This window comes from Sander vitreus, chromosome 2 (assembly GCF_031162955.1).
Source record: "Sander vitreus isolate 19-12246 chromosome 2, sanVit1, whole genome shotgun sequence".
NCBI lineage: Eukaryota > Metazoa > Chordata > Actinopteri > Perciformes > Percidae > Sander > Sander vitreus.
Window position 1 is genome coordinate 5,264,224 of NC_135856.1, and position 27,500 is coordinate 5,291,723.

Below are 27,500 nucleotides of genomic sequence, written 5' to 3' on the forward strand. Positions count from 1 at the left end.
GAGGATTTTCTGTTGGCCGGGTTGGATCAGTGGTAGAGCGGGCGCACATATACTGAGGGGTTTATGCCTCGACGGCAGAGGTCCAGGGTTTGAATCCGACCTGTGACAATTTCCTGCATGTCTTCCCCCTCTGTCTCCCCTTTCTCACCCAGCTGTCCTGTCAAAAATTAAAGGCTATTTTCCACCAGGCACATCTGCGTTGCATGCAGGAGGTGCTGTGACCCCCGCGAGCAATTGCAGCCATTCAAGTCAATGTTTGATATTTCACCAGCTGCGACATATCCCAGGAGCGTGCATGAAGCAGCTCTCCGCTCCGCTAAAGATAAGGTCTATTTTCGAACAGTCGGACAGGAAGTGAAAAATTGAGAGCATCCAGTCAATTTACCAAAAGACCCGACCCCCCCCCCAATATTGTATATGTCTCCTCTACAACACCATGGACGACGAAAGATTCATCTTGGAGGTGGAAAAACATAATAGACATTACAGATCCTTTTTATAAGGACAACGCCAGAAAAGACAAGGCATGGAGTTCAATCACAGGAGTGCTTGGAGTGGAAGGTAGATCCTAGCTTAATAAACACTTGATTGTTCTTTCAAGTACTTAAGAGTACTAAGAGACAATAAAATCTGCGAGACGGGCAGGCAAGACGCTCCACTTCTGAGACGCTCCCGGTGTGGTATGGCGCGTGGCGGAGGACGGAACAAAACCGCCACGCAGGCAGAACGCGGCGCACAGACACGCCCACTGGAAAAGAGGGGCTGTGTGACGTTCACGTCAGCAGTACAGCACGTTACCTGTAGATTGGCGTGGTGTAATAGTTCCCCACTTTCTTCTTCTCAGCATTGTAACGGACCCCTGTACAAGCAGAACATTAGTGTCATGGAAATGAAAAGCCGCTGTATGAGACCGTGAGATAGAATCTAACTAAAAGGGTCCTGTTTTTTGTCCAACTTACCCATGCCTATGTGATTTTTGCAGCCATCACACCAGATGTTGTACGGCATCTCAAACCTTAATGGACAACAGTCAAACAGTTAAAACGTACACTTAGGTTGAGTGTAAAGGAAAAACACCAGTTCTGGTCAATGCTTTTTAAGGTTGAGCATTTCTGTTTTATTAAACCTAATTAAAATCATGGAATTAAGTGTTCCCCTAGTTTATTGGGTATATGAGACATGCCCACTCATATTCATCAGGTTATTCTAGATTTGCTTATTTCATCATATTTCAACAACACACTTATGTGGTAGTTAAATACGTTACACAAAAAGGTAGTTACGATGCACTGTAGCATTTGTGCCTGTCATTTTCTTTTAAGAATGTCTTTTGAAGTCGCTAAAAAAATAATTTAACATATCTGACAACATGTTAGTACCTGCCTGGATTGCAAATTATACTTTTTATAATTTCCAATCTCCAGCCAACATGAGCTCATCATGTGTGCACTAACCTGATAATGAGGATGCCCTGGGACAGTTTCCTGGCCCTCTCCCGCAGGGCGTGAGTTTTATGATAGCCATTGAGGGATCCATGCTAAAGACAAAGAATTATGAAAGTATAAGTCAGTATCAATAAACATTCAAGTTACACTAAAGAGATTGACAGACACTGGTCTGTGTGATCATACACACCTTGGCCGGATCAAAGTCTGGAGGGTAGTATTTGTTTGTTCCTTTTCTTTCACCCTGTCAAGAAAACAACACAGGACACTTTGTTAGTGAAGTGTACAAATTGAGTATTAAAACACAAAAAAATGTGGGATTATTTGTATCTTGAAAGATAAGTGATTTATAAACATCATTACTTACCATTGTGGCGACTGGATCTCCACGCTAGTAATGGATCTCCCTTTTTTAACCAGATAAAAAGAGCAGTCATGTCACTGACACCATACTGTAACGCTGTAACAGTTACATGTAAACAAACGTCGACGAATTGTAAAAATCTATCAGAGAATGTGTCCTATGTCATCGAGCGCCTGAGTAGTGTAACGTTAAATATGAGCCATAACGTTATGACAGCAATACTTCTCCAAACGTAGCTAGTTAAGCTGGGTAACAAAGTGTATACAACTAACAAGTTAACGTCATAGCTACGACAACAAAGTACTTTGCTGAATACCAGCAATGTTAGCTTACAAACTAAGTGAGTGAAGTTTATGTCGACCGTAAACGCTTACATTGTTTTTAAAAGCTATATGAAAACATTAGCTAAAACCGACAGAATTTTGCATGGAGTTTGGTATGACTTACAGTATGGGAACGCATCGGAGCTAGAAGCTAGCATTAGCAACAGCTAGCTGGCGATGTAAAGTTAGCTTCCTCTTCGCGTGCATATGAACAACATGTAGCTAAATGACAACTGTAAACCAAACCATGCCATAATTTTGAATGCGCTGTTGTCAAATCAACTCTTGAGTACAAACCTAAAAAATACTTACGATGCTCTTGTAGCTGCAAAAACAACCTTCGACCAAATAATGAAACTAGAAGACTGACGGGTAATTTCCAGGATCCGGAAGTGGCGTCACGTTGCACGGTTGCAGAGGATTGTGGGAAGTATCGGTGTCAAGAAGACGGGAAATGTGGTCAGAGCTCTTTTAACGTATATTATACAGTATGTAGGGCCGAGCAAAAATATATATCCAACCTGTGGTAGCTGTGATTTGTTTATGCCGCAGAAATGGAAACTAAAACGGAGCCGCTCAAACGGTACATTTGCTCGTATGCCGGCTGCTCTGCGGCTTATAACAAACAGTGGAAACTGGACGCTCATTTGTGTAAGCACACGGGAGTGAAGCCGTACGCATGTGAGCACGAGGGCTGCGGTAAGTCGTTCTGTAGCCCGTACCACCTGACGCGACACGAGCTCAGCCACAGCGGTGAGAAGCCTTTTCAATGCACCGAGGATGGCTGCGAGGAGGCCTTCACCACCAACACAAACCGGGCCAGACATATCAGCCGCGTTCACGCGCAGCAGCAGCAGAAAAAGTACGTATGCAAATTTGAGGGCTGCGGGCTCGAGTTCAAGAAGAACAAGCAGCTCAAGTCCCACATGTGTGAGCAGCACACCCAGCTGCCCCCTTACCAGTGCACTTTTGAAGGCTGCCAGAAGCGATTCGCCTTCCCCTGCAAGCTGAAGCGGCACGAGAAGGTGCACAGAGGCTACCCCTGCAAGGAGGAGGGCTGCGGCTTCACAGGGAAAACCTGGACGGAGTACACGAAGCACAGGAAGGAGCAGCACAAACACAAGCGCAGGCTCATTCTGGAGTGCGACCAGTGCAGCAAGGTGTTCAGGGACTCGTGGTTCCTGCAGCAGCATCAGCACGTCCACTCTGAGACACGGGTGGTCTTCAAGTGCTCCAGGGACGGCTGTGACAGGGCTTTCACTACTATGTTCAACCTGCAGAGCCACATCGGCTCCTTCCACGAGGAGCTGCGGCCCTTCGCCTGCACCAATCCAGGCTGCAGTAAGACCTTCACCATGAAGCAGAGCCTCCAGCGTCACAGCGTTGCCCACGACCCGGAGAAGAAGAAGCTTAGGAAGCCTAAACCCAAAAGATCTCTTGCTTCCAGGTTAAGCGGTTACAGCGAAACAAAGCGGGTGGTTTTCAAAAACCGCAGGCATCCCGAATCCCAGACAAGGTCTGCACAAAAGAACACGGATCCACCTGGTCCTGTTGAGTTGGTGTCCCTTATGCAGGACACGTCCTTGTTATGCAGTCCTGCTGTGGACACACAGGAGCTTACCAATGTCCTGACTACACCTCTGGCAATGTAGACTCAAATGCAGGATGAGCATTGATGATGCATTATTATTCCTAACTTGGTTATAAGAAGGTCTTGGTGTTGCATACATTTATTCCACCGCTGTCAAATCACAAAGGGTTCCTTATTTTGGACACCGTTTGGTTTCCTAGGCCTGGAATCTAAAACAAAATTAAACTCGCACCTTGATTTATTTTTGATTCGTGGTTTCGGAAAAATGAATCCTGAATGTAGCACAGCTACATTACATTTTCGCTTGGCACCAAATTCTGATGATCCGTCCTTCCGGGTGTCGTCAACTTTTCTCTGTTGAAATATTTTTTTTGGGGGGGGGCTTTTGGATGTTCTGGAGCCATTAATTCTCTTTTTTTGTTTAATTTATATTTAAATATGTATATCTTGTCTATATTGTGTTGTTGATAAGAAAATTCTGTATTATGAAATGTCAGAAAATACAAATGCACAAAGACAGTGTTTAAATAAAAACCTGTTGAATGTATTTTGTCTGAACAGTATTTACTTTTTAAAATCACATAGGTCTGATGTTAGAATTAATGTTAAAATGTTAAAACTAATCCCTTTTTAAAAGGTGGTGTGCTAAAACCCATTTTGACATGATGCATTTTGGCTGTGTATCGATCCATATGTGGCCATTTAAAATGATATCACCAAACTTAAGATTAATAGACAACCTGCTCTGCTTCCTAAGGCACAGCCGCCTGCATGTCAGTGGCAGATAACTGATCTTTGTCAAAGATGAGGTTAGAAGATAAACGGTAAATGTTGAACAGTATACATCACTGGAAATTAGTTTATACTGTAAATACATTTTTGAAACTCAAAAGTCCAGGTCTGTATAACATCTTGTGCTGTAGTGTGATTTACTAAAGATTATCTTTGGCCAATTCATACTCTACATTAATAACGATATATTAACCTGTTTTCAATCAAAATTGATCGCTGAAAGGGGGGTGGCAGTAGCTCAGTCCGTAGGGAGTTGGTAGGGTAGGTAGGTCCGTAGGGTCGCTGGTTCAAGTCCACATACGGACCAAAATACGCAGGTGGACTGGTAGCTGGAGAGGTGCCAGTTCACCTCCTGGGCACTGCGAAGGTGCCCTTGAGCAAGGCACCGAACCGCTCAGGGCGACTGTTCGGCAGTCGCAGTCCACTCACTCTGACATCTCTCCATTAGTGCATGTACAAAAAAGGACGTGTGTGTGTGTGTGTGTATTTCAGGCCTTCAGGTCAGAGTGTAAATTGTAATTTCCCCATTGGGGATCAATAAAGAGTATAAATAATTATTAAATTAAATTTGGGCACTGCTCTTGTGAACAGCAGTTGTCTGCTATTGAAGTTTGTTTGAGTCTTTAGAATGTCAGTATGTGTGTTTGTTGTGTTATGGTTGTCTAAGCTACTGGATGCCTAAAATTTCCCTTGGGATGAATAAAGTATCTATCTACGGTATCTATCTACAGCACAGTTAAACGTGTGGTCAAAAGTATGATTTTTGTACTTGGGGCTGTTTTTCATGGTTTTTGATTGACCCTTACATTCCTATTAATATAGAATTCTTAAAGCTACAGCACACCATATTTCAGACAACAGTGTGTTTCCTATTTTGTGGCAACAGTTTGGGTAAAGCCACTTCATGTTTCAACATGACAATGCGCCTGTGCACAAAGCCAGGTCCATGACTTCAACCACATCCAAAATGAACTGGAACGGCAACTCTTGTGGCTGAATGGTAACGAATCCCAACAGCCAGGTTCCCAAAATCTGGTTAAAATGCTTTCCAGAAGAGGGGAGGCTGTTAGAGCACCAGATGCATGCCCATGGTTTACTACATGTTCAACAATCACATATAGATGAATGTTCTGTACTTTGCTTTTGTGTCCACATACTTATGACCATGTGGTGTATGTCTCTCAACATTATGTCATCGTGGTCCAGGAGTCTGCAGCTGATGCCACTAACTTTCCAACAGACTAAAAAACAGCTTTTTCTCCCAGGCTGTCAAAAGCACAAACTCTTGTCACCACCTCCTTCCTCTATAAAAACTTGTGTGCAATAAACCCCAAAAACTAGAAGTGCAATAACATTATGTAGATAGTGCCACCGCATTGTGTTTATTTATCTTGATTGTTATATTTTACTATTTCAATTTTGTATTTTGTTGTTATTTTATATGTTACTATGTAACCTTTGTGTTGACCTCGGGTCAAATTTGACCCATTTTCGTGGCCGGGTGGGATCAGTGGGTAGAGCAGGCGCACCTATACTTCGAGGCTTATGCCTCGACACAGAAGGTCCAGGGTTCGAGTCCGACCTGAAATGATTACCTGCATGTCTCTCTCCCCTTTCTCACCTAGCTGTCCTATCAAATAAAGGCGGAAAAGCCCAAAAAATATAGCCTAGAAATCTAGACGCACCCAATCGGCAGCAAATGTAATGGGTCTGGCTTGTCAGGCTACAAAAAATAATCTTTTGACCCATTTTCTAAGTTTTTTCTATCAGAAATAAGGGTTTCTTTCAACCAATTTGCCCAAAAATAACATGGATGCATGGCTGCCTTAGCAGGTAAAATGAATGATTACTTTCATTGAATTATGGGCGTTTTATTCAGTTTTATAACATTTAACATACACCAGTCTGTGATCCACTCAACATCCTCCGATCTTAACTATTAGTTTAAAATAATTCATAATTTCTGCTTTTTTTAACAACAAAAAATAGGTAGAATATCATATAAGTTAGGTTTACTAACCATGAACTAAAAAAATTAAAAACGTTGAAAAAATTGACAAAAATGTCAAAAACGACGGGAAAAGCACCAAAAGAAGTTCATTTTCAATTTTGACCTGGAAGGACAAGTTCATGGTGGACGGGAAGACAACACAAGGGTTACATTTTATATTTTGTTGTTATTTTATATTTTACTAACAATTTTATGTTTTGGATGTTTGTCTGTGATTTAACTGTGATATTGAGAGCTGCTAAACTGCTGTCAACTTTCGTTGTTGAAAACAGTGACAATAAAGATCTATTCTATTGTATATTCTGTTGCACAACCAAAGCAGGGGTGTGTGTGTGTGTGTGTGTGTGTGTGTGTGTGTGTGTGAAATCACCTGCTGCACACATCGGGCTGGACTGAAAACCTGCCGATTATTGGGCCTCGATGACACACTGTGGAGCAATCTCAGCTCTGACCAACAGATTTACGGTGTAAACAGGAGCAGCTTCGTGCAAGTTTGGGATTCCGAGACTAAATCCTCGGGAATATTTCCCATTACAGGAAGGCTGCTCCCTGCATTCCTGCCCCGCGCAGCTCAGACGAGCCCTATATGGACTGACTGTCTGACCAGGTCACCCAGGAATGCACAGCAGACCTCATCCAATTAGCATTTATACAATTTGAATGTAACCATTTCCTATTTTAGGATCTTTCTGCATGGCTATTGGAGTGTGTGGAAGAAATGCTCAGATTTGTCTTCATTAGACCGTTGCGTGAGACACTGCCAACTTAATACACAGAAATACAGTAATCACTGTCACTTGGGTTTTCAACATTTTGGTTTAAAGTCATCGCTTTGGATTAAGATTTAGTTACAAACCGGTTTCTTTCACATCATTTTGTTAATTTGTCTCATTTATTTGGCTTTGTTTGGCTTCTAAGAGTAAAATGTTTTCATACAGTGCCAGCTTTCTTTTACCCTTTAGATCAGGGGTCTTAAACCAAGGAGCCCTTAACTGAAAGAGAGACAGAGCAGGGACCCCCTACTACATATACTCTATAAAATGAAGTTGCATATCAAACTGGGCCTACAATAACATGTAGGGCAGCCTAAATCTCTATACATACCTTTTTTTGCATAGAATACTAATCTATTAAAATAGCCTAATATTGTTGACATGATTCTGTAAATCATGTTTTAATGTTAAACATACATGTGGCAGAGTGAATCCTTAGGACGAACTGTATCTGTGGACGGCCTTAGTGACTACCTTACCTATAGGCCAGTAAGCCTATCATTATATTTGCTAATAATATGTTAGATTCATGTTAAGACAAACTTTTTAAAATACTTAAAAAATTAACAATAATTTGGAGGCCCGCCTGCATTGACTCTGAGGACCCCCTAGGGGTCCCGGACCCCCTGTTGAAGATCCCTGCTTTAGATCTTACCATTTTTCACATACAGTGAAACCATACTTATATATATTTTTTTCCTGTTCTATTTTTACCTCTCCATATCAGTTTTGGCAATAACTCAGGCTACATTTAGCCCACTGAGTCATGCCTGAGACCCAGCAGCGTGGCTGCCTGTGAACAGACACACAGACTGTCTGTGCTGGGTTCTATTAAACCTCATCTTTAAGTGCTTCAACATGAAGACACATTCTTACAGGTTACATCCATTTTTTTGTTTATTTTCTAAACGAGTGTTACGTGTTTTGGCACAGTGGGCGTAAGGACTTTTTTTGGGGGGACTAAAAATTTAACAAGTAAATTCCGGTTGATAAAATTCTTCGGAATTGATAAAAATAGTATAGTATAGTATAGTATAGTATAGTATAATAGTATAAGCTGAAACCCAGGAGAGCATGGAACCACCGTAATTAGTTTTGTTTTAATTGTCAAGTAGAGGATTTATTTGAATGTTTCTGATAGATGGGATAGACATACAGGAAGCAGTACATCATAAAAATAGATGTCTGCTTCATGAGAAGAACAAAATAAATGAGCTGAACGTACAGGAATGTGCCAGGAGAGACAGAGTGCTGGGAGGAGTGAATCTCCACTTAAAGATCTACGATGCCTCGAAAAAGATTTAAAAGTGGACTAGAAACCAGACGATAGTGGCATTTATGTAAGGAGCTGAAAAGCAGCCCAGAGGTTAGAAAAGCTGCAAAGTTACTGTAAGGAAATCTGGGCCCTCGGGGAGAAAGTAGATTAAAAAAATACAAGGAACGTCCTGCCCTACCTTAACTGTGACTGCTGTAGTGCCATCAAACAAGGCACAAAACCCTTAGTTGCTCCTGTGGAGCTGCAGTGGCCACTGGATGTTTGGTCAATGGAGTGCCAAAATGTCCTAATATCCATCCAAAGGTGCAGTGGTGTAGTCTACGTGATACGCAGGTATACGTAGTATACCCACTAAGAAAGCTCCAGGATTTCCATACACCCACTTAAATATGCGCAATGGCACGTAACAACATACTTTCCATTATAATTTTGATATATTTTGAATTGTCATCTGTGTTTTTTTTCTTCGCATAGGCTAAATAAAACATTTTTGGTGCATAAAAGTGTGTCAGAATGCAGGAAAGGAAGTCTTTGACTCTCAACATTTTCCTAGGGGAGGACACCCAGATCCCCCACTATGATATGCCCCCCCCAAGGCCCATCCTGGCCCATATACCATATATAAATTAGGTCCATATGTTTACAATACAGTATACCCACTACAATACTTTAGACTACCCCACTGCAAAGGTGCCCTACTTTGTTCTAAACGTGTGATATCAATTCTGGCATAAAGAACAAGTGACACTTCGGGATGCCCTGGTAGCTCATCTGGGAGAGCGTGCGCCCCATGTACCAAGGCTTTCTGTCCTTCCCGCAGCAGCCAGGGGTTTGAAACCGACCTGTGACCCTTTGCTGCATGTCTTCCCCCTCTCTCTCTCTGCCCATTTTCCTGTCTGCAACTGTCCTATCCATTAAAGGCCAAAATTCCAAAAAAAAAGAATCTTAAAAAAGAAAAGAATAAGTGACACTTTTTCAAATGATGGGTATCTAGTTTTGGAACAGCAGTAGGCAGGTTTCAGATCTGGCCTGGTTTACCACTGTATAAAAATGTTAATAGAAATTGATGCCGGGTTCTTTCCATTCCTGTCTTCTGACAACTCTGAATTCCAGACTGGTTCTTTAGGAAGTAATCCAATGGGATTGCTCTATCTCCACTGTATGTCTCCCATCACCTTCTCCGCTTTCTTTCTGTCTTTTCATCTCTCACTTGGCCTTCATCCTCCTGTCTCTTTGAGAGGTGGAAGGAATGTGTCAGGCCCTTTGCCCTTTCGTGCTCTCCGTACAAATTACCGGGAAATGGATGATCTCGGAGAATTATTGTGCTTGCTTGGTGACAGCTGAGTTAAACAGAGTTTTTATTACCAGCAATGGCACAGGTATTGTTTTCCCTTTGGGAGTCTGTGTGTGTGTGTGTGTGTGTGTGTGTGTGTGTGTGTGTGTGTCATCATAGCTAAATGTGGTCCTGCAGACACCTACTGTAGCGGGAACTACCACAGTGGTGTTTTTGAGTGCTTTGCCAGGTGTTAATATGTCTGCGGACAGACTGTGTCACCATGATAGCGTCATTGAGTTGAGATCGAAATGAAGGCGGAGTTCGAAGATGGGTGGGGTCCGAGCAAGGGCACCAGCAGTAGGGGGTTAGAAAGAAAGTAAGGGCTTATTGGTCCCCTGACTTTACGCCCCTGGCCCAATGTGGCGTCGCAGCTGGTGTGATCCAATCCAGGGGGTGGGGCTAGAATGGGGGCATGGGGTGGCACCGAAAGATTTTCTGTTTCTGCAGAAACATGGAGGGTTACATTTGTAGTATACCATCAGAGCAAAGCTATTGAAAAGGTCCTACTAGAGCATCTGGGTGTGGTCCTGTGTCTCTCTTAATGGCGCGTCACCTTTACCGTATTTACTGCAACCCCAGACTATAGTGTAGAGGTCCATTGATCCAGTTTTCCACATTCCTTAGCTTGTTAAAGCCAATCAGCTTTTTACATTTCACGTGAGATAAAATTAATCTGTTAACATACCATTTGTGAGTCTTAAAAAATAATGTTTTTTCAATTCTAGTTTGCAAAGTTGATAAAAAAAAAAAAGGAAAAGTAGCATACTGAAATAAATACTGAAAAGAACATAAATGTTTTATTAATAATAATACGTTTGAGTCAGACATATTGAGTGAACTAGGTCATAACTGAGAGCGGCTCAAACATTTTACAAATACATTGTCTATTTTCATGCTCAATGTCTAATTTAGTGCAGTCTCAAAATCCTTTATCCTGGAAAGAATTATTGACATTCCTGGCAGTAAATTTCATGGCCCATTATTAATTCAAGGTTTAGGGATGACTCTTTTGTAATTTATATCAACAGAGCTATAATACATGTGAAATGGGGCTGTTTAAATATAATAAATCAACCTAAAATCCCATTGGACAAACTCCTCATGTCCAAATATAACTAAGTAAAGCCAGGAGGCATGAACAAAATGCAGTAGAGGTAATATTCTTTGTTGTGATTACTGTATTAATTGCCAGCAATTGTAGTAAATATTTCACAATATACATAATGTTTGACTTACTCTACTCCACACTGAAAGATCTCAACAACTATTTAATGGATTGCTTTGAAAAACCATCGTGACCAGAAGATGGATCCTTCTGGTCATTTCCCAAATTTTCCTGTAGCGCCACCATGAGATTCGTGTTTGTGGTTTTGTGGTCAAATGTCTCAATGACTATTGGATGGATTGCCATTACATTGTGTACAGACATGTATATTTACCTCAGAATGAATTGTGACAGCGTTGGTGACAAAACTTTGGGTAACACTTCACTTGAAGGTATCTACATAAGAGTGCCATGACACTGTCATGAGCACATGACACAGTCATGACACATGAACCCTAACCCTAACCCTAACCCTAACTTGTCATGACGAAAACCGAATGACACTTAATGACAGAAGCGTTACGTCATACACGTTTATGACTTGTTTATGTTTATGACATGTTCATGACAACATACCTAGCAATCAATTTATTCACCTCTGCCTGGTTTATCGGCAGCACTGCAGTCCGTGTAAAATCTAGCTTCGGTTGTTGGCGTGTAGTGGCGCCTTCAGCATCCGTAGGGCTGGGGTCTTTCGCTACTAGCTTTGTCAAAGCTCATTCTATCCACACTATCTAGCTATCAATCCGCTGAAAGAAGTCCGGATAATTTATCAGCTGTGGCAAAAAGTTGGGGAAACGTGAATCAACTTCTGTCCTCCAATTCAAGCAATGACAGCAGATCTGGTGAGCGTCTATTGCTACATCTTCATATGCGGTCTATGATCGCTACGCAGTAACAGCCTTAGGGACAACAACGCTAATTAGTTACCTTACGTTGCAACATGTTTAACGTTACAGGTGTGTCAACTGCAGCGGCTGTGCAAAAGCCTCGCTCTATTATCCCTTACTTGTTCGATTGGTCTATCATTGCGCCACCGTAACGTCCTGCGACGTTAGATCAGAAGCAGCTAAAGTCTGCAAGCGTTCATTTTTCACAAGAGAGTAACACGAGTAACAAACTCATTTAAATTTCAGTAATTGTAATTGCGTTACTTAAAATATTTAGTTACATGCTCGTTACTGCTAAAAGTAGTGGAATTACAGTAACGCGTCACTTTGTAGTGCATTACTCCCAGCACTGTTCATGACAGTGTCATGTCACTCTTATGTAGATACCTTCAAGTAAAGTGTAACCGAACTTTGATTTGTTCAAACGGCCTATGCTATTCCCATTAGCCTTGGCTGTACTTTGTGTTACGTGTTTGCATACTAACAAACTAAACTGAGATGGTTAACAACATACCTGCCTTAGATCATCATGTAAGCATTGTCATTGCTCAAAGCACTGCTTTACCTAAATACAGCCTGACTGAGCTGCTAGCATGGCTGAAAATTCTCTGTTCTGTTGTTATACCAATTGGTACCAAAAGCTGCTGCCCTGATTTCCTGAGTATTACTACCCTTGGTTTTATACAGTAAGACCCTTTCAAACCCACTGTATGTATGTGGTCAAGCTGAAACCAAGACCATTGATTTGGTTCCCTGTGAACATAGATAAAACACCAATGCAGTGACGGCCCACTTCTTTTGAATGGCTCTGGTTCTGGAAGGGCTTTTCCCCATTCAGTATCTCCATTGACGTTTCAATAAATGCTTATTTGAAGAGTTTTAAGCCTGGAACCAAGCCAACCAGCTACGAGATTAATAGTGACCATAAAACATTTGATTCAGCGCAAAGTAACATTTTCAAAATGACAAAAAAAGGCAAAGGTACAGCGATCATAGACCTCAATGGTAGCAGCTCGCTAGCCGTTCACGGGTTCAGTAAACATTTCCATGGTAACAGCGAGCTCCACCAAACAGATATGTTGCTGTTACGCTTAGGATTGTGGGTAGTGTAGTACTTCTCCATGACACTGGCAATAAAACATGTTTTTTCAAGATCATTTTAGGCCTTTATTTCCATAGGACAGATGAAGACATGGGAAGGACAGAGAGGGGGAACAACATGCAGCAAAGGGCCACAGGTCGGAGTCGAACCCACGGCCACTGCCTCGAGGAGTAAACCTCTATATAAGTGCGCCTGCTCTACCAACTGAGCTAACCCGGCCACGAACATGGCTTTTCTTAAAGCAAGGTTGATTTCATATGGACTTGTGGCTTCTACAGGGGCATCAAACTTTGTTTCACAATTTCTTAGCTCGTGGTAAGTCTACCTTAGACTTTATGGCTAATAATCAAAATACTTATGGAGAAAATGAATGGGGTTTTTACGTTCATTTTCCAGAACCACACTGTTGAGCTCATATAGAGTAGGGCAGGACAGACAGACAGACAGACAGAGACTTTCAACTCACAAATTTATTCAGGTTACATATATTTCAGTTACATCAGTTGCTAAATAAGGTGCACTGTGGTGTCTGACCTGCACTTAGATGGCAGAGACACAGTCCAAATATGCACTTTTTTTGCAAACTCCAAATTCCACTTACTGCCTGCCTGGGCCCTATAACCATTACATAATACATATTCTACATATTCTACATGTCAGCCACACATTACTGATGAAATCCCTCGATTTATGGACCAGCTCAACACGAGTCACCCATTGTGGAATGTCTGCTGAAACAGGCCCTGTTGTGTTCTAATTATAACCCGACTTCCCTTTCTTCTTTGGCGTTTAACCTTTTAAAGTTTGTTTTTTTTGTTGCTTTGCTTTTATCGATCCTCAGACGTAACATTTACGATAAGAAGAGCGACAGAAGCAGAATGCAACGTGGGCCTGTTTTTAAGACATTCCACAATGACTCATCCTGCCCTTTTCAACCTTTCACCGCACTTTTTCCTTTACATTTCCTACATGGATCATTTCTGTGTTTGTGTATTGATAAAGTTTTGTGTATGACAGTATCTCTTGGCTGCGTGCCGGCCTTTCCACCTCCGTGTCTGTCTAGCTACCTATCTACTGATTCATTTGTCACAAATAGTTCTCAGCATCATCAATGTGACATCATTGTCCACTCCTTAGCAGCTTTTAAGAAGCCCCAAACCTCCGGCAAATCCATATTGCCAGGGGCCAACATCCTCTGGAAAAACATCTGGGGGAAACTCAACCATAAGCCAGTGATTTACACCAATTAGATAATCTCAACAGGACAAATTCTGGGTCAAGCGCCCGCCTGCCGTCCTACGCTCCCTGTCAGGCTCAGGTGAGTGGGATAGTCTGTTGGCAAGTAACGGGTTAGTGTCTGTCTCCCCTCCATACACCTCCTCATCTCATCCCTTCACCCCCCTTCATCTCCGAGGGCTATATATTGGAGGTTGTGACTCGTCTGCATCTTAAGCATCACTCGCACCAACAGACATTCACAGACATACAAACACACGTCTGGTTCATTTTGAGCGACGGCGCAGACGAAGAGCAGACTCTAGCTGATGAGATGAGGTCCCTGTTGAAGCTGCTTGTTGTTCTGTTTTGCGTCCAGAGGGGAGAGGGCCACTGGCTGAGATCACTGAATGGTAAGTGTTGGCTGAAGGGAAGGTTGTGACCTCTGACCTTTTGGCTAAAATCAAAATGTTTCTTGCTTTAAAGGCAATGTGTTGAATATCGTGTCTGGGCTTGGATGTATATGACTTTAACCTTTGTTTTCTGCCTCTTAGAATATATTAAATCTTAATTAAGAGTATAAACAACTGGTGATTCAATTTGGATTGAGGTAAAGCTTGAAGTTAGTTGCTTTTTGCTGTCAATTAGGAGTATTTTTTTTTTTTTTAAATAAGTTCCTACCAGTAGATTTTGTGTATCAGATGTATATTAATCTTTTTCTGCCTTTTCCAGATCAGAAACAAGAAACCGCATCTCCACACACGTCACCAAATGAAGACAAGAGAAATGGAGATCCAGCTGCAGAAGACGGCCAAACGGAAGCTTCTGGAGCCAGGCCATCACCCGATCCCATCATCCCGATCCCAGTCCGGTCACGTCGCTCCACTCTGGACTCCCAGTGTGGCCTGCGCTCCATCCTGCTGCAGGTTCGAAACCTCGGGCTGGGCTACGACTCAGACGAGACCGTCCTCTTCAAGTACTGCAGCGGGACGTGTCCGCACGCTCGATCCAACCACGACCTCACCCTCACAAACCTGCTGGTAAGCGGGGTGCTCCCTCAGCCGGCACCTGGGGAGCTGTGGCACAACGCGCCCTGCTGCAGGCCCACCCACCACGAGGACATGGCCTTCCTGGATAACTCGCACCGCTGGCACAAGGTGGAGAAGCTGTTGGCCGCGGGGTGCAGCTGTGTTGGCTAGACAGCTGAGCGTAGACGGCTGCAGGAGGGGGGGGGGGGGTATGATGGTTTGTGAGGACAAGGTGATTCTGATGAGTTCACTGGCAATGATATGTCTGTTTTATTCCAAACATACTATTGAGGAAGCTAAAACATATTAAGTTATTTATGTCAAAGTCAATACAAAATTAAGCTATATTCCTCTACAGACCTCATAAATCCATTTTTGTTGATATAAATGTTTTGATCTTAACTGGTGATCTAACGGGCCTTAATAGGATTTCGAATGGTATTACTTTTGGCATTTGCAAACTTTAAAAAAAACTACTCCCATAGCAGTCAGGCTATAAAATTACAGCTGCTTTTCTTAGTTCATGAACGGTTTGCATTCTGGAAAAGGGAGTTTTCATCTGACGTTAGCAATAAATACATATAGGGGATTAGAAATGAGCTCTTTAAATGTAAATACTATTTCTTAAATGAAATAATTGCTTATATCAACTGATTCTGCCCTTTTCCCAATCTTGATTTTCTGACAAAGCAGTCTAAAAGCTCAAACTGAACAGAGACAGGATTCTACTTCAAGCTACTTGACTTTTTTTGTAAATAAGCTGACATGTATTTATTAAAAATTTTCAGTGCAATTTTTGGGGTTAACGGTAGAATGGATTAATGTACGAAGCTGCGTAGATACACCTTGTGGTCCGACAAACGCAAAGGAGTAAAGTTCTGTACAGGTCAGACTTATTCGTCAACAGTCCAGCTACAGTTTAAAAAAATGTATTTATGTAAGATAAGTTATTTATTTATTTGTTGCCATTCTTTTGTCATGCTGATTAACTTATTTTGTAATGTGGTTATCTCTGTGTTCACTGTGTAAAGTTCCTAAAAAAAATAAACGTGTACAGAAGTAAACAGTGTTGGTGTGAGTATCATTAGTATACAGTTTAAATGTCCCCCATTGAGGGCTTATTAAAGTGCTTCTTTCTTTCTAAGTGAGAAATGATATGATGTGGTGTCATTTATACAAGAAAATGTTTATTCAAGGTTTTGTACAAAAATATTATGTTTTCACACATACAAAAATCCAAGTCCTACATCATTTAGTTAACTCTTATGATTCATTCATAAACTAGAATTAGATTTACATCGAGATCATGAACTCTACATCTGTGATGTGTTTAGCATTTGCTTCCCTTCTTCAGAAAACTACATCTTTGGAAAGCTAACAGCCATAAAGACGGATAATCTGGCTAAGACGTTAGCTGCACCTGAAATCAACTGTGTATCTATGTAGCTCACTTCTGACCAAAGTGTTTGGATCTTATTCAAGTTAAGCTGCCCACATGAGCCTTTGAAGCTTTGTGATTCAGTTTCATGTTTTGTGATTATTCCAATTCCTTTCCAACCTAACCCTGTGTTTACAGACACAAGAACTAAATGTGGAAGTAAGATGCTCTCATGCCACCATAAGTTGTATCAGGTTTTAAAATGATGAGGTTTACAGACTGTATGTTATTGGAAAAATAACGGCATGCAAATGTAGCTTTGGACTACTTTCACCATCTCTATGTGGCCACTGCATCCTCCTCCGTGTCCTCGGGCTCTGCCCCCCACACCTGGACGCGCCCCTCCATGGCTGTGAGGAGGCAGGTCTCTGTGGGGTGGAAGGACAACGACTGGACAACAGCTTTCCCCACTGGCAGTTTCAAAGACAAAGATCCCTGGGAGGTGAGGGGGAAAAACAACAAATGCTTTTAAGTACACTTCTTATATCTGTTTCTAACATTAGGTTGGACCATATTTGTCTCCACTTTGGTGGATAAAGGTCTGATTTTAGGGGGAATTATTGATTTTAAGACAATCATGCTGCGTTCATGTGTTGGTTAGTATTGGTGGAAGTTTGCCGACTAGCTCCCTCTTTTGTCTGCGTCTCTGTCCACTTAACTTCCGTAAAAATGCTTATGGCATATAATGAATCCACACAACAAATTATGTAGAGCAAATATAAAAATAACCACAACAAGAGTCCTCACCAAAAAATCATCGAGGGACAATAACTTCATACTTTACATTACTTTTTGTGTTGAATCACATAAAATGTATAGGAAGATAAAAAAAATAAATAGAAAAAGTCAACTTTATTAACATTGCTTACAAGACTCCACACTAGGGGTGCATGATATATCGACTCATTATCGTTATCGCGATATCACATTGTGCATTATATTGAACGTGTCACAATAAGTATGCAATATTTTGTTTATTTTGAGGAGCGCTGCGTCCCGTCCGTTGGCTGTGTGGCTTAGTTGTGTTTGATTTAGAGCCTGCTTGAAACGCTGTAATGATCCTGTTTCATTGGCCAGTTACCGTGCCACTTGCACATGTTGGTGCACGTCAGCGCACGGGTCCACTACGTGACAAACCCTATGGAGCGTACCACGAGTGTGCATATTTCAACAGAGTGAAGAAATGGATAGAGACAACAAAATGGAACGAATCAGAGAAGCGAAAGAAAAGTTGTGTCCTGTTCTCTTTATTTATAGATTTTATACTGTACCACCAGTAAAACATGTCCTGTTCTGTAGACATGGTCCTTATTTATTTATTCATGTTGGACCAGTCCAATATGACCGTCAGTTGACATAAACCTTGTGTTGTAAAAAAGTAAAACTTGTTTAATTTGTTATGAATCTATTTTGATGCGTTTTCCCATAACTTCTGTAATTTTACATATGTTAAAAAACATTGAAATTAATATTGATATCTCAATATTCAGAATCGATATCGCAATATTACATTATCTCAATATTGTGCAACCCTACTCCACACCATCATACAAGTACAAAAAAAAAAAAAAAACTCAGAGCCTCAGAAGATTCAAGCTGCATCAGTGGATACATACTGTATATAAATAGACACAATCAACAGGATATAATGCTTAAAAGGTCCTGATAATATATGTGCATATCCATACATATCCAGCGCCCATTATCTTAAATGCACTACGGACATAAATGTAACCAGACGCTTACTTCCACCAGGTCCCAGAAGTAGACGTGTCCGTCTTCTGAGCAGCTCAGAACGTGGGTGTCTTTACTCGACAGGCAGCAGTCCAGCTTATAGCCCTTCATCTTGTGTCCAGAATACCTGAAGGGAAAAAAACACAATATGAACTAGGCCTGCACGATTCGGGGAAAAATATAAATCCCGATGTTTTAGCTTAGAATTGATATCGCGATTTTTTTTCTCACAAAGTGTAATGTTTATTGCGCACATTAACCATGACAAAACAAAACAAAACAAATTGGCAGTACCAAACAGATATTTTTTGATCATCACCCCACAAGCCTGTAAACATAGAGGCTTCAATGAATAAAGAAAATAAAGTACATACTGGCCAGTTAAGTACAGAAGGATTGTATCATGTGGACGTGCCGACAGTTTTGTCGTCATTACTCAGAATCCCTCATGGGGGCGACAGAAACTACGCACTATACACGGGTTTCCTGTTTACAAACATTACAGGGTGCGTGCGCATACCAGGGGCAGAAAGCCAGATTGAACAACCTTAAGTATTGATGCTTTCCTTATTGTTTGTATATAACTGCTGACTCAATAAAACATGATTTTAGTTGGATCGGTTTGTCTGTCTTTAATTTTGCAGTGTTACTGTGATATATATGTATGGCTATAATTGTCATTTTAGGCTAATGTAATAGCCAATGTTAGCAGCAGGGTTACCCCTGAGTGTACCCCTATGGTTGGTTTATGCCTTAAAATAATGGCCAGGATTTCCGGGAAAAGGTACGATATGTGTGTCTCCATTTCAAAACATCACTGCAGGTTGACTGTTTTTAGCAGCAGAGGTTCATTGTGGGCGAGAGGGCGACAACACTGTCGTGGTTAGCTCGCCGAAACTCTACTGCCGCTGTCTCGGCAACGTTAGCTAATGCCCGCTAGCATACGTACAGGCTAACTATAGCCAGTTAGCTTTGTGTGTAACGTAATAAAAACCCACCCATCTCGTAGGAGCGAAGCTTAATATTTCATTCAATAAAATGATGGTACAAAATGAGCACTAACGCCACAGGTCTTATGTTGACAACGTGGACGCGGATGTAAGAAACTCTGAAGGCAGTCGTAATATTGGCTAGGCTAACGCTGTTGCGCTAACGTTAGCAAAACATTGGCGTAGCTTTAGCTAGCAGTCCAAACTTATCTCGAGTCCGGACCTTTAACTGTCTATGGTCCGGACTCGAGTACTCCAGCCCTGACAGGTAGATATCACTTAGCTGAACAACTGAACAAGCTGCAACTTTTCTGATCGATACAATGGGAGCCTGACTCTTGCATATGACCCCAATCTGCCCTTCTTATGGCTTGAAGCCATAACCTCCGCCGGTTTTTGGCAAAAGTATGTTTCCCCCTAGGCACCAATCACTGGCTCTGTTTGTACAATTAACCACGCAACAACTCCTTGGCATTTTGACTTACGCTATGCTGCTACTACTACTAGCTACACGAAACACGTCTTCTTTCTACCCCCCCCGGTAGCGTGCGCAAGCAGTGATGACGTTGCAGAGAAATCCATGTATAGCTTTAATTTCTAAAACAAAACAGATTACTGAGGCATAGCGTTACAGTGTGCCATGTTTTATATTTTCTTTCGGGCATTGTTTTAGGCCTTTATTGCCATAGGACAGATGAAGACTTGAAAGGGGAGAGAGGGGGGGAATGACATGCAGCAAAGGGCCGCAGGTCACAGTCGACCCCACACTGTGAATGACACTGAACAGCACTCACTCTCCCAGCATTTCCCCGGTGCTCTTGTCCAGTAGTCTGACTGTTGAATCCAGACTGGAGCTCAGAGTGCACTGACCGTCCTGACTGAAACACACACATGTGATGGGACCTGGGACACACAAACATAGTTACAAGTTACAGGTAGGCCTGGAACAATTATTACATAATTGTCCAATCGCAATTTTTTTTTTTACATAATGGCCATTTCTTTGTTTAACTGCAATTAATTACTAACATTAGCTAGATCTTAAGGGGTATGACTGTTGATAGTATATGTCCATTGTATGTTTTACAATAATAAAGAGGTGTGGTTTACTTCATAGACGGTGAACCTGTGTCACATGACAGTGATATAACCGAAAGACGTATTCTGGGACTCATTCAAAACTTTAATTTGTTTGCAAAAAGTAATACATAGATATATATATATATATATATATATATATATATATATATATATATATATATATATATATTTTTTTTTATTTGACTGAAAGAGACAATTATATTGTTAATCGTAATTACTTTTGGGACAATTATATTGTACAGTACAGTTTGGAATTGTTACAGCTATAGTTAAGGGGGTTCTGCGTTTTCATACACTGCTTCTAATAAAAACAGTGATGGTTAATTTTACCCTTAATGAATGCTGAAAATGTATCATGAAAAAGATTACTAACTGCTGATGAAGTCAACGTGCAGCTGTCCCATTCTCAGGTCGTAGCGCCTCACTCTGCCATCCACCGACCTAAACACAAGGATCATTGTTTTCAAATAGTGCCACAGAGAAATCTAAAAACCTAATCTAACAGGTGGAGAAGTAAGTAAAGGAATGGTTACATGGATACATTGTCTCATTTGTTTCCAGTTCAAATCTAAACGGCAGCAGTTTGAATTAGCAGGGGCTATAAGTGATTCTTGATCAATACAATCTTAAAGTGCTCGTATTATGCTCATTTTCAGGTTCATAATTGTATTTAGAGGTTATATCAGAATAGGTTTATGTGGTTTAATTTTCAGAAAACACCATATTTTTGTTGTACTGCACATTGCTGCAGCTCCTCTTTTCACCCTGTGTGTTGAGCTCTCTGTTTTAGCTACAGAGTGAGGCATCACACTTCTGGTCCATCTTTGTTGGGAGTCGCACATGCACAGTAAGGACTACTAGCCAGTCAGAAGCAGAGTATGAGGGCGTGCCACACTAGCAGCTAGGCGAGCATTATAACATGTGTTACAAAGCGACGCACGTTCATCACAGAAGTAAAGGCTGGACTACAATAGAGCTGTTTGGAGCAGTTTGTGAACAGGGTTTTCTGTTGGAGATGGTAAGTCCCTTTGGGTGGACTTTGGGCTTTTTCACTTTGTAAACCTAGAACGTGCACACAAAAAGATATATATAACACAATAAAGGAAAAGGGAAAATGCCAAAAAGCATAATATGAGCACTTTAAGATCAACTTCAACATGCAGAGGTCTTATAATGGCTTTCATGAGAAAAACTATGTTTCCTGTGCTGACCCGGTAAGCAGCTCGTGTTGTGCCACCTTCAGGCTGCTGACGCTGTCCCGAGCCTCGTCTAGAACCTGGATGGGCTCAAATCTTCTGGACCTGGTGTCCCAGCACCGAACCGTCCCATCTAGAGACCCTGGATGTGGAGAGAAAACACACACACACACACACACACACACACACACACACAATAATTGAATAGATATAGTTAATGAGTTTACACTAAAACACAATTACAACCAGTTAATGATCAGTTTTAGTGTTGATATGTCGGTTACAATTTAACAAGAATACAGACCAAGACACTTTCAAAAACAATTCGATGTTCAAGTGGCAAGATATTTCACATAATACAAAACTTTGCACTATTCAAGAAAACACAGAATTGTTACTGAATTATGTATTGTGCGTTGGAAGCATTTCACAGACTCACCAGACAAGATGATGGTTGCCTCCTCGTTGAACTGGACACAGTTGACTTTCTGTGAGCAGAAAATTTGAGTGAGGATATCAAAAAGAACAAATAAATCATCATCATCATCATCATCAGCAGTACAGAGACACAAAAGAACAATAAAAGTGGAACTATACAGGTGAAACATAAACATAAACGGCAGGACTGACCCCGGCGTGGCCTCTGAGTTTGCGTGTGACCTGGCCTGTGGCGACGTCCCACAGGATCACGGTCTTATCAGAGCTGCAGGAGCAAAGGTGACTGTTGTCATAGGAACTGTTGAAAGAGCCAATGAGAAACAAACACTGTTAACTTCTCGCAGGGGGAGAAGATCTCTACAGCACACGTTTTTAGAGCTGCCACTAACAATTGTTTTCATTGGCGATTATTTTCTCGATTAATCGATTAGCCGTTAGGTCTATAAAATGTCAGAACATGATGAAAAATGTCGATCAGCGTTTCCCAAAGCCCCGAGATGACGTCCTCACGTCTTGTTTTGTTCACCACTCAAAGATACTCAGTTTACTGTCACAGAGGAGAGAAGACACTAGAACACATTCACATTTAAGAAGCTGGATCCAGATATTTTTGTTCACTTTTTTTCATTAAAAAAAAAAATGACTAAAACCAATTGATCGATTATCAAAATATTTGGCAATTTAAGTAATAGTTGACAACTAATCAATGTATTGTGTTTACCACTTACACCCATGTATCACGCATTTTGAAGCTATATTACCGACTTACACACGTCCTGACACACTGTGGAGGAGGCTGGGACAATTCTCTCACCCATCGGCATCCAGAACCTCGTATCCGTGGCCGCTGTATGTCTTCAGCGGGGTCCCTCGGCTCACGCTCCACAGCTTTAGAGATTTGTCACTGCCACAGGACAGAAGGTAGTTCCCATCAGCTGACCAAGCAGGGAGACACGAGACAGAGGCAGGTATAAGATGATGACATTTCATGGATGAATCGTGACTCATAAGGAAAGTTTACACTCTTGACAAAAAGAAAAGCATGCAATAAAAACAATAACGGGCAAGCTGTATTTACCTTGTGCTGTTAACTGAACTGGACTACAGTAAGACTATATTATGCAGACCCGGGACACCCACTGACAGACTCTTAACCCCCCCACCCACTCACTCACTAGACGTTAACATTAACACACATCCTATTCCAACTATTATCCCTGACCATTGCACATATTTAATAATCTGTGAACTTTTGCACACCCTGCACAGCCTCTTCTTTCCCTTTCTAAAATAGTTATATTGTAATTATTTGTCATAGTGTCTTTTAACGTACTTTGTATTGTGATATATGAATTCACATTTGCTGAAATGTATGGACATTGTTACATTCAAAACTGCACAATTTATGTTTAAAGTTAAAGAAAATAATTTGCCATGTAACACGCGCGCAATGTTGAATGAAAGAGACAGGGGATATCATCTAAGAGGACAACGTATGTTCAAACAACCTCTTGTGCGAACTGCGATTAAAAGCATGTGTGTTTCAGTTTTTTTGGGCGACCTTATGGAATGGACTGAACAATGACATCAAGCAATGCCATAATATCATTCAGTTCAAAAATAGATTAAAAGAATCAATACTTGATCAATACAGAAAAAGAATAGATCGAAACATAGGAATGGAATTGTAATGTAAAGGTATTGTTGTATATTGTTGTAAGTTATTGTAAGACCTGAAAGATTGTATGCTGTATTTGCATATCTATTTGTTATGTAATAATAATATATGGTGAAGTAGGGGCAGGACCTAATAAGCTGTATGCTTCCGCCTGCTCCTTCTCAAACTTGTCCTTTTTTTATTATTATTTTTTTTGGTCTTTGGTAAATTCTGATTGTTTGTTTTAATTTTTTTGTTTTTTTGCAACAATGTTGCTTGTTCGAGATAAATAAATAATAATTAAAAAAAAATATATTTTTTTTTTTCATGTTTATCCGAGGTGTAGTCACAAGAGATGTGTTTTTAGTCATACATATACATATATATATATACATATATGTATCTATTCTGTCTTTATGTTCTTATTTTCTGTAGCAGCACTTTGCTTTATTGTTTACTCCCTTTTAATATGATTATTGTATGCACCAAATACACCAAATCAAATTCCTTGCAAGTCTAAACTTACTTTGGTAATACATCTGATTCAGATTTAAACCATATTGTTCTGCTTATGCCGATATCTCAACATCAGGATGATACATATGTAATGTTGTCTCTCTCTTACCGTTGAAGCGAACAGCCCTGACAGCTCCTTGCTGACAGTCTATGGTCCTGAGCAGATGCTGAGGGAGCTGAGGAGCCTGAGGTCTGGGTTCAGGGAACGCCATGATGGCATAACCTGTGTGGGGGGAAAACACATCACACAGACATGAGAGCCACACTAACAACTTCCCGGTATACGTGCAGTTTAGTGTCCCAAATTCCCTATGGAAGATTCTATGTGCAGTTTAGTATCCGAAATTCCCCATACAATGTCCTTAATTATGAACCTGTTAAACCACCTGTTTAACATGTGTTTGGGTTATGGTTAGGGTAAACCGTCTCAAATAAGACCCTCATCATTTGGGACACTAAACTGCACGTATACCGCTATAAGCAAGGTTAGCATTATTTCTTGTCACATGTAGGTGTATGCACTTTATTAGCTTTCCTAAAGGAAACTAATGGAAGTTACCAAAGTACGGTAGTTTGTGGGACACATGTCGGTCTACTAGTTTGAACGTTATTTAGACAGAAGCAGACATCTTTTTAACGTTAGCTAACGTTGAACATTTCCAACTCACAGCAGTTTTTCCGCGCTACTTACTTATTTAAGTACTTACTTGAACCGTTTCACCAGGGTTCAATTTCAGGGGAGAGACATGTTGATATTCCTGGTGCAGCTAATAATATAACAATAACAATGCGTTATTAATACGTTTTTCCCAGTATGGTTTGTAACCATCAAAAGCTTCCAGCATTCATTTTACCCCTCGTTTCCTAGTACGCGCAATGCACACTGGGATCAAATACTCCTGTCAAAATAAAAGTTCAAAAACCCTCCTCCCGTTTCACATTTTGCTTACGGATTATTTTACGCTTTTATTTTGTCATTCACCGGATATTACTACACCTTCTTCTCCGTTCATGAAAAGGCCGATCAGCTGTCTTTCGATCACTGGAGTTTAGTTTTATTAATAATAAATCACCCCCAGGAGGGCATTGTGACACATTATGTCTACCAACAATATGGCAGACCCAAGGAGACAAAATAAGATTTTGAGGTGAGTCTTTCATACAGAAAAACAAGTTGTTCTTGATGGAATTAGCTAACCATACTAGCTTGTTTAACGGTAGCTAACAGCTAGCTAACTAGCTCACCGTTAACCCAAGTCTTATACTTTAAAGGGATTAGCGATTAGCTGATTTAACTGTGGGATGTAGCTAGCGGTATAGCTAGCTACACCACTAAACACACACAAAATAATGATAATTGCTTAATATCTAGTCGGCTGTCAGTGATTTAACTTTTCACTAAACCGCTCATATTTTAGCTTATGGGTTGTTTTTCCTTCTGTGTGTCAATGCTATTTGGCCATGGCCTTTGCTCATGACGGTCAGTTAACAAGTAATTTCCTCGGGCTTTTTTCAGGGGGTCAGCCCTATGATCCCACATTTCTAAGATTTTTCTTAAAATTAGGCCCTATGGTCCCACATTTCTAAGATTTTTCTTAAAATTAGGCCCTATGGTCCCACATTTCTAAGATTTTTCTTAAAATTAGGCCCTATGGTCCCACATTTCTAAGATTTTTCTTAAAATTAGGCCCTATGGTCCCACATTTCTAAGATTTTTCTTAAAATTAGGCCCTATGTTCCCACATTTCTGAGATTTTTCTTAAAATTAGGCCCTATGTTCCCACATTTCTAAGATTTTTTCTTAAAAATTAGGCCCTATGGTCCCACATTTCTAAGATTTTTTCTTAAAATTAGGCCCTATGGTCCCACATTTCTAAGATTTTTTCTTAAAATTAGGCCCTATGATCCCACATTTCTAAGATTTTTTCTTAAAATTAGGCCCTATGGTCCCACATTTCTAAGATTTTTTCTTAAAATTAGGCCCTATGGTCCCACATTTCTAAGATTTTTTCTTAAAATTAGGCCCTATGGTCCCACATTTCTAAGATTTTTTCTTAAAATTAGGCCCTATGGTCCCACATTTCTGAGATTTTTTCTTAAAATTAGCCCTATGTTCCCACATTTCTGAGATTTTTTCTTAAAATTAGGCCCTATGATCCCACATTTCTAAGATTTTTCTTAAAATTAGGCCCTATGGTCCCACATTTCTAAGATTTTTCTTAAAATTAGGCCCTATGGTCCCACATTTCTAAGATTTTTCTTAAAATTAGGCCCTATGGTCCCACATTTCTAAGATTTTTCTTAAAATTAGGCCCTATGTTCCCACATTTCTGAGATTTTTCTTAAAATTAGGCCCTATGTTCCCGGGGTTAGGGTTAGTTACCAGATTTAGCTAAAAGCTACATTCCATCTGTACTCCATTGCTACTGGATAATAGGTTGGGTGTAATTGGCTACCAAATTGTGAGAAAGGGGGGATAAAATCTGACACAATTTATGAAAAAGGAAATTTGGGTACATTTAATAATTTTCAGTGGGAAAAAAAAATTTCTTAGAAATGACACAGGGCACGAAAGTTAACCAGTGACTGTCTTTCTGGAACCTTTACAGAGTCAGAGATCTTTTCATAGAACTAGCATTTCTTTCAGAGGACTTTGTGCAATAAATCCATATTCTTAGATCTAATATTGATAGTCTTTTGTCTATATCTTATTCATTTTCGGTCCTTTTTATTGTCGTTAGCTCACTTTGAGGTATAATGCCCAGGGGCATCAAATTGTCTTAATACGGGCCTGCATAGGCAGCCCAAACTTTGTAGGGTGGAAGACAAACATGTTCAATATTACTGAACCGTTACAAGTTTGTACGGCATGCCCTAGATTTGGGGAAAACAAGTGTGAAAAGACTGACATTAAGGGTAGCATAAATTTTGAGCAAAATCTAAGAGGGTGCAGCAACTGTTTTCCTGGATTTTGTCTGATTTGACACAGAATGCTTTAATATCTGATCCTTCTGCTATTACGAAACACACTTTTGGCTGTTGATAGCATTATCTCTTTTAATGTGATAAAATCACTAAATAATAATTTTGACTATGTATTGGTATGTAATTCACGTGGTGTAAGGTGCTGGAAAATGCTTTCAAATGGACCTTGAAAGTGCTTGAAAAGTGCTTGGATTT

The 27,500-nt window shown here is 40.6% G+C and overlaps 5 protein-coding genes across 7 annotated transcripts in view; 3 read left to right on the forward strand and 2 right to left on the reverse strand.

Annotated features, from left to right (window-relative positions):
• The window catches only part of yju2b (YJU2 splicing factor homolog B), an 8,904-nt gene extending 6,357 nt beyond the window's left edge, over positions 1–2,547 (reverse strand). Inside the window, exons 1-6 of one of the 2 annotated variants that reach the window (XM_078274319.1) lie at positions 2,445–2,547; positions 1,813–1,852; positions 1,636–1,689; positions 1,455–1,537; positions 960–1,015; positions 799–859 (exon numbers count right to left, since the gene is read on the reverse strand). In XM_078274319.1, coding sequence (XP_078130445.1) covers positions 799–859; positions 960–1,015; positions 1,455–1,537; positions 1,636–1,689; positions 1,813–1,815 — 257 coding nt within the window. In that variant the 5' untranslated portion in view covers positions 1,816–1,852; positions 2,445–2,547. Of the gene's footprint in view, positions 1–798; positions 860–959; positions 1,016–1,454; positions 1,538–1,635; positions 1,690–1,812; positions 1,906–2,444 lie in introns of both variants that reach the window. The other variant, XM_078274328.1, reaches the window with a different exon arrangement.
• LOC144533151 (transcription factor IIIA-like) lies at positions 2,540–4,270 on the forward strand. Its single transcript, XM_078274342.1, has one exon. It carries the CDS (start codon positions 2,687–2,689, stop codon positions 3,782–3,784), a length of 1,098 nt encoding a protein of 365 aa, XP_078130468.1. The 5' UTR covers positions 2,540–2,686; the 3' UTR covers positions 3,785–4,270.
• A 10,287-nt stretch (positions 4,271–14,557) lies between these two features.
• Positions 14,558–15,422, forward strand: LOC144530957 (persephin). Its single transcript, XM_078270791.1, has 2 exons — positions 14,558–14,636; positions 14,956–15,422. Exons 1-2 carry the CDS (start codon positions 14,558–14,560, stop codon positions 15,420–15,422), a joined length of 546 nt encoding a protein of 181 aa, XP_078126917.1.
• A 996-nt stretch (positions 15,423–16,418) lies between these two features.
• Positions 16,419–25,202, reverse strand: wdr83 (WD repeat domain containing 83). 2 transcript variants are annotated; one of them, XM_078274354.1, is made up of 10 exons: positions 25,028–25,202; positions 24,430–24,543; positions 22,962–23,082; positions 22,340–22,445; positions 22,149–22,197; positions 21,725–21,851; positions 20,887–20,954; positions 20,207–20,315; positions 18,436–18,550; positions 16,419–17,124 (listed from the first exon to the last, which is right to left on the reverse strand). In XM_078274354.1, exons 2-10 carry the CDS (start codon positions 24,530–24,532, stop codon positions 16,969–16,971), a joined length of 954 nt encoding a protein of 317 aa, XP_078130480.1. In that variant the 5' UTR covers positions 24,533–24,543; positions 25,028–25,202; the 3' UTR covers positions 16,419–16,968. The 2 variants fall into 2 exon arrangements, with proteins under 2 accessions (XP_078130480.1, XP_078130490.1); XM_078274364.1 differs by having other exon boundaries at positions 25,012–25,202.
• A 104-nt stretch (positions 25,203–25,306) lies between these two features.
• The window catches only part of wdr83os (WD repeat domain 83 opposite strand), a 6,850-nt gene continuing 4,656 nt past the window's right edge, over positions 25,307–27,500 (forward strand). Inside the window, exon 1 of the mRNA XM_078274374.1 lies at positions 25,307–25,468. Coding sequence (XP_078130500.1) covers positions 25,419–25,468 — 50 coding nt within the window. The 5' untranslated portion in view covers positions 25,307–25,418. The remainder of the gene's footprint in view (positions 25,469–27,500) is intronic.

Coding starts and splice junctions, on each gene's coding strand:
- LOC144530957 (XM_078270791.1), top strand. CDS start 14,558: ATGAGGTCCCTGTTGAAGCTGCTTGTTGTTCTGTTTTGCGTCCAGAGG. Junction 14,637..14,955: donor CTGGCTGAGATCACTGAATG/GTAAGTGTTGGC, acceptor TGCCTTTTCCAG/ATCAGAAACAAGAAACCGCA.
- wdr83 (XM_078274354.1), bottom strand. CDS start 24,532: ATGGCGTTCCCTGAACCCAGACCTCAGGCTCCTCAGCTCCCTCAGCAT. Junction 23,083..24,429: donor CAGGGCTGTTCGCTTCAACG/GTAAGAGAGAGA, acceptor CTGCTTGGTCAG/CTGATGGGAACTACCTTCTG. Junction 21,852..22,148: donor GGCAACCATCATCTTGTCTG/GTGAGTCTGTGA, acceptor CTCCACATCCAG/GGTCTCTAGATGGGACGGTT.
- LOC144533151 (XM_078274342.1), top strand. CDS start 2,687: ATGGAAACTAAAACGGAGCCGCTCAAACGGTACATTTGCTCGTATGCC.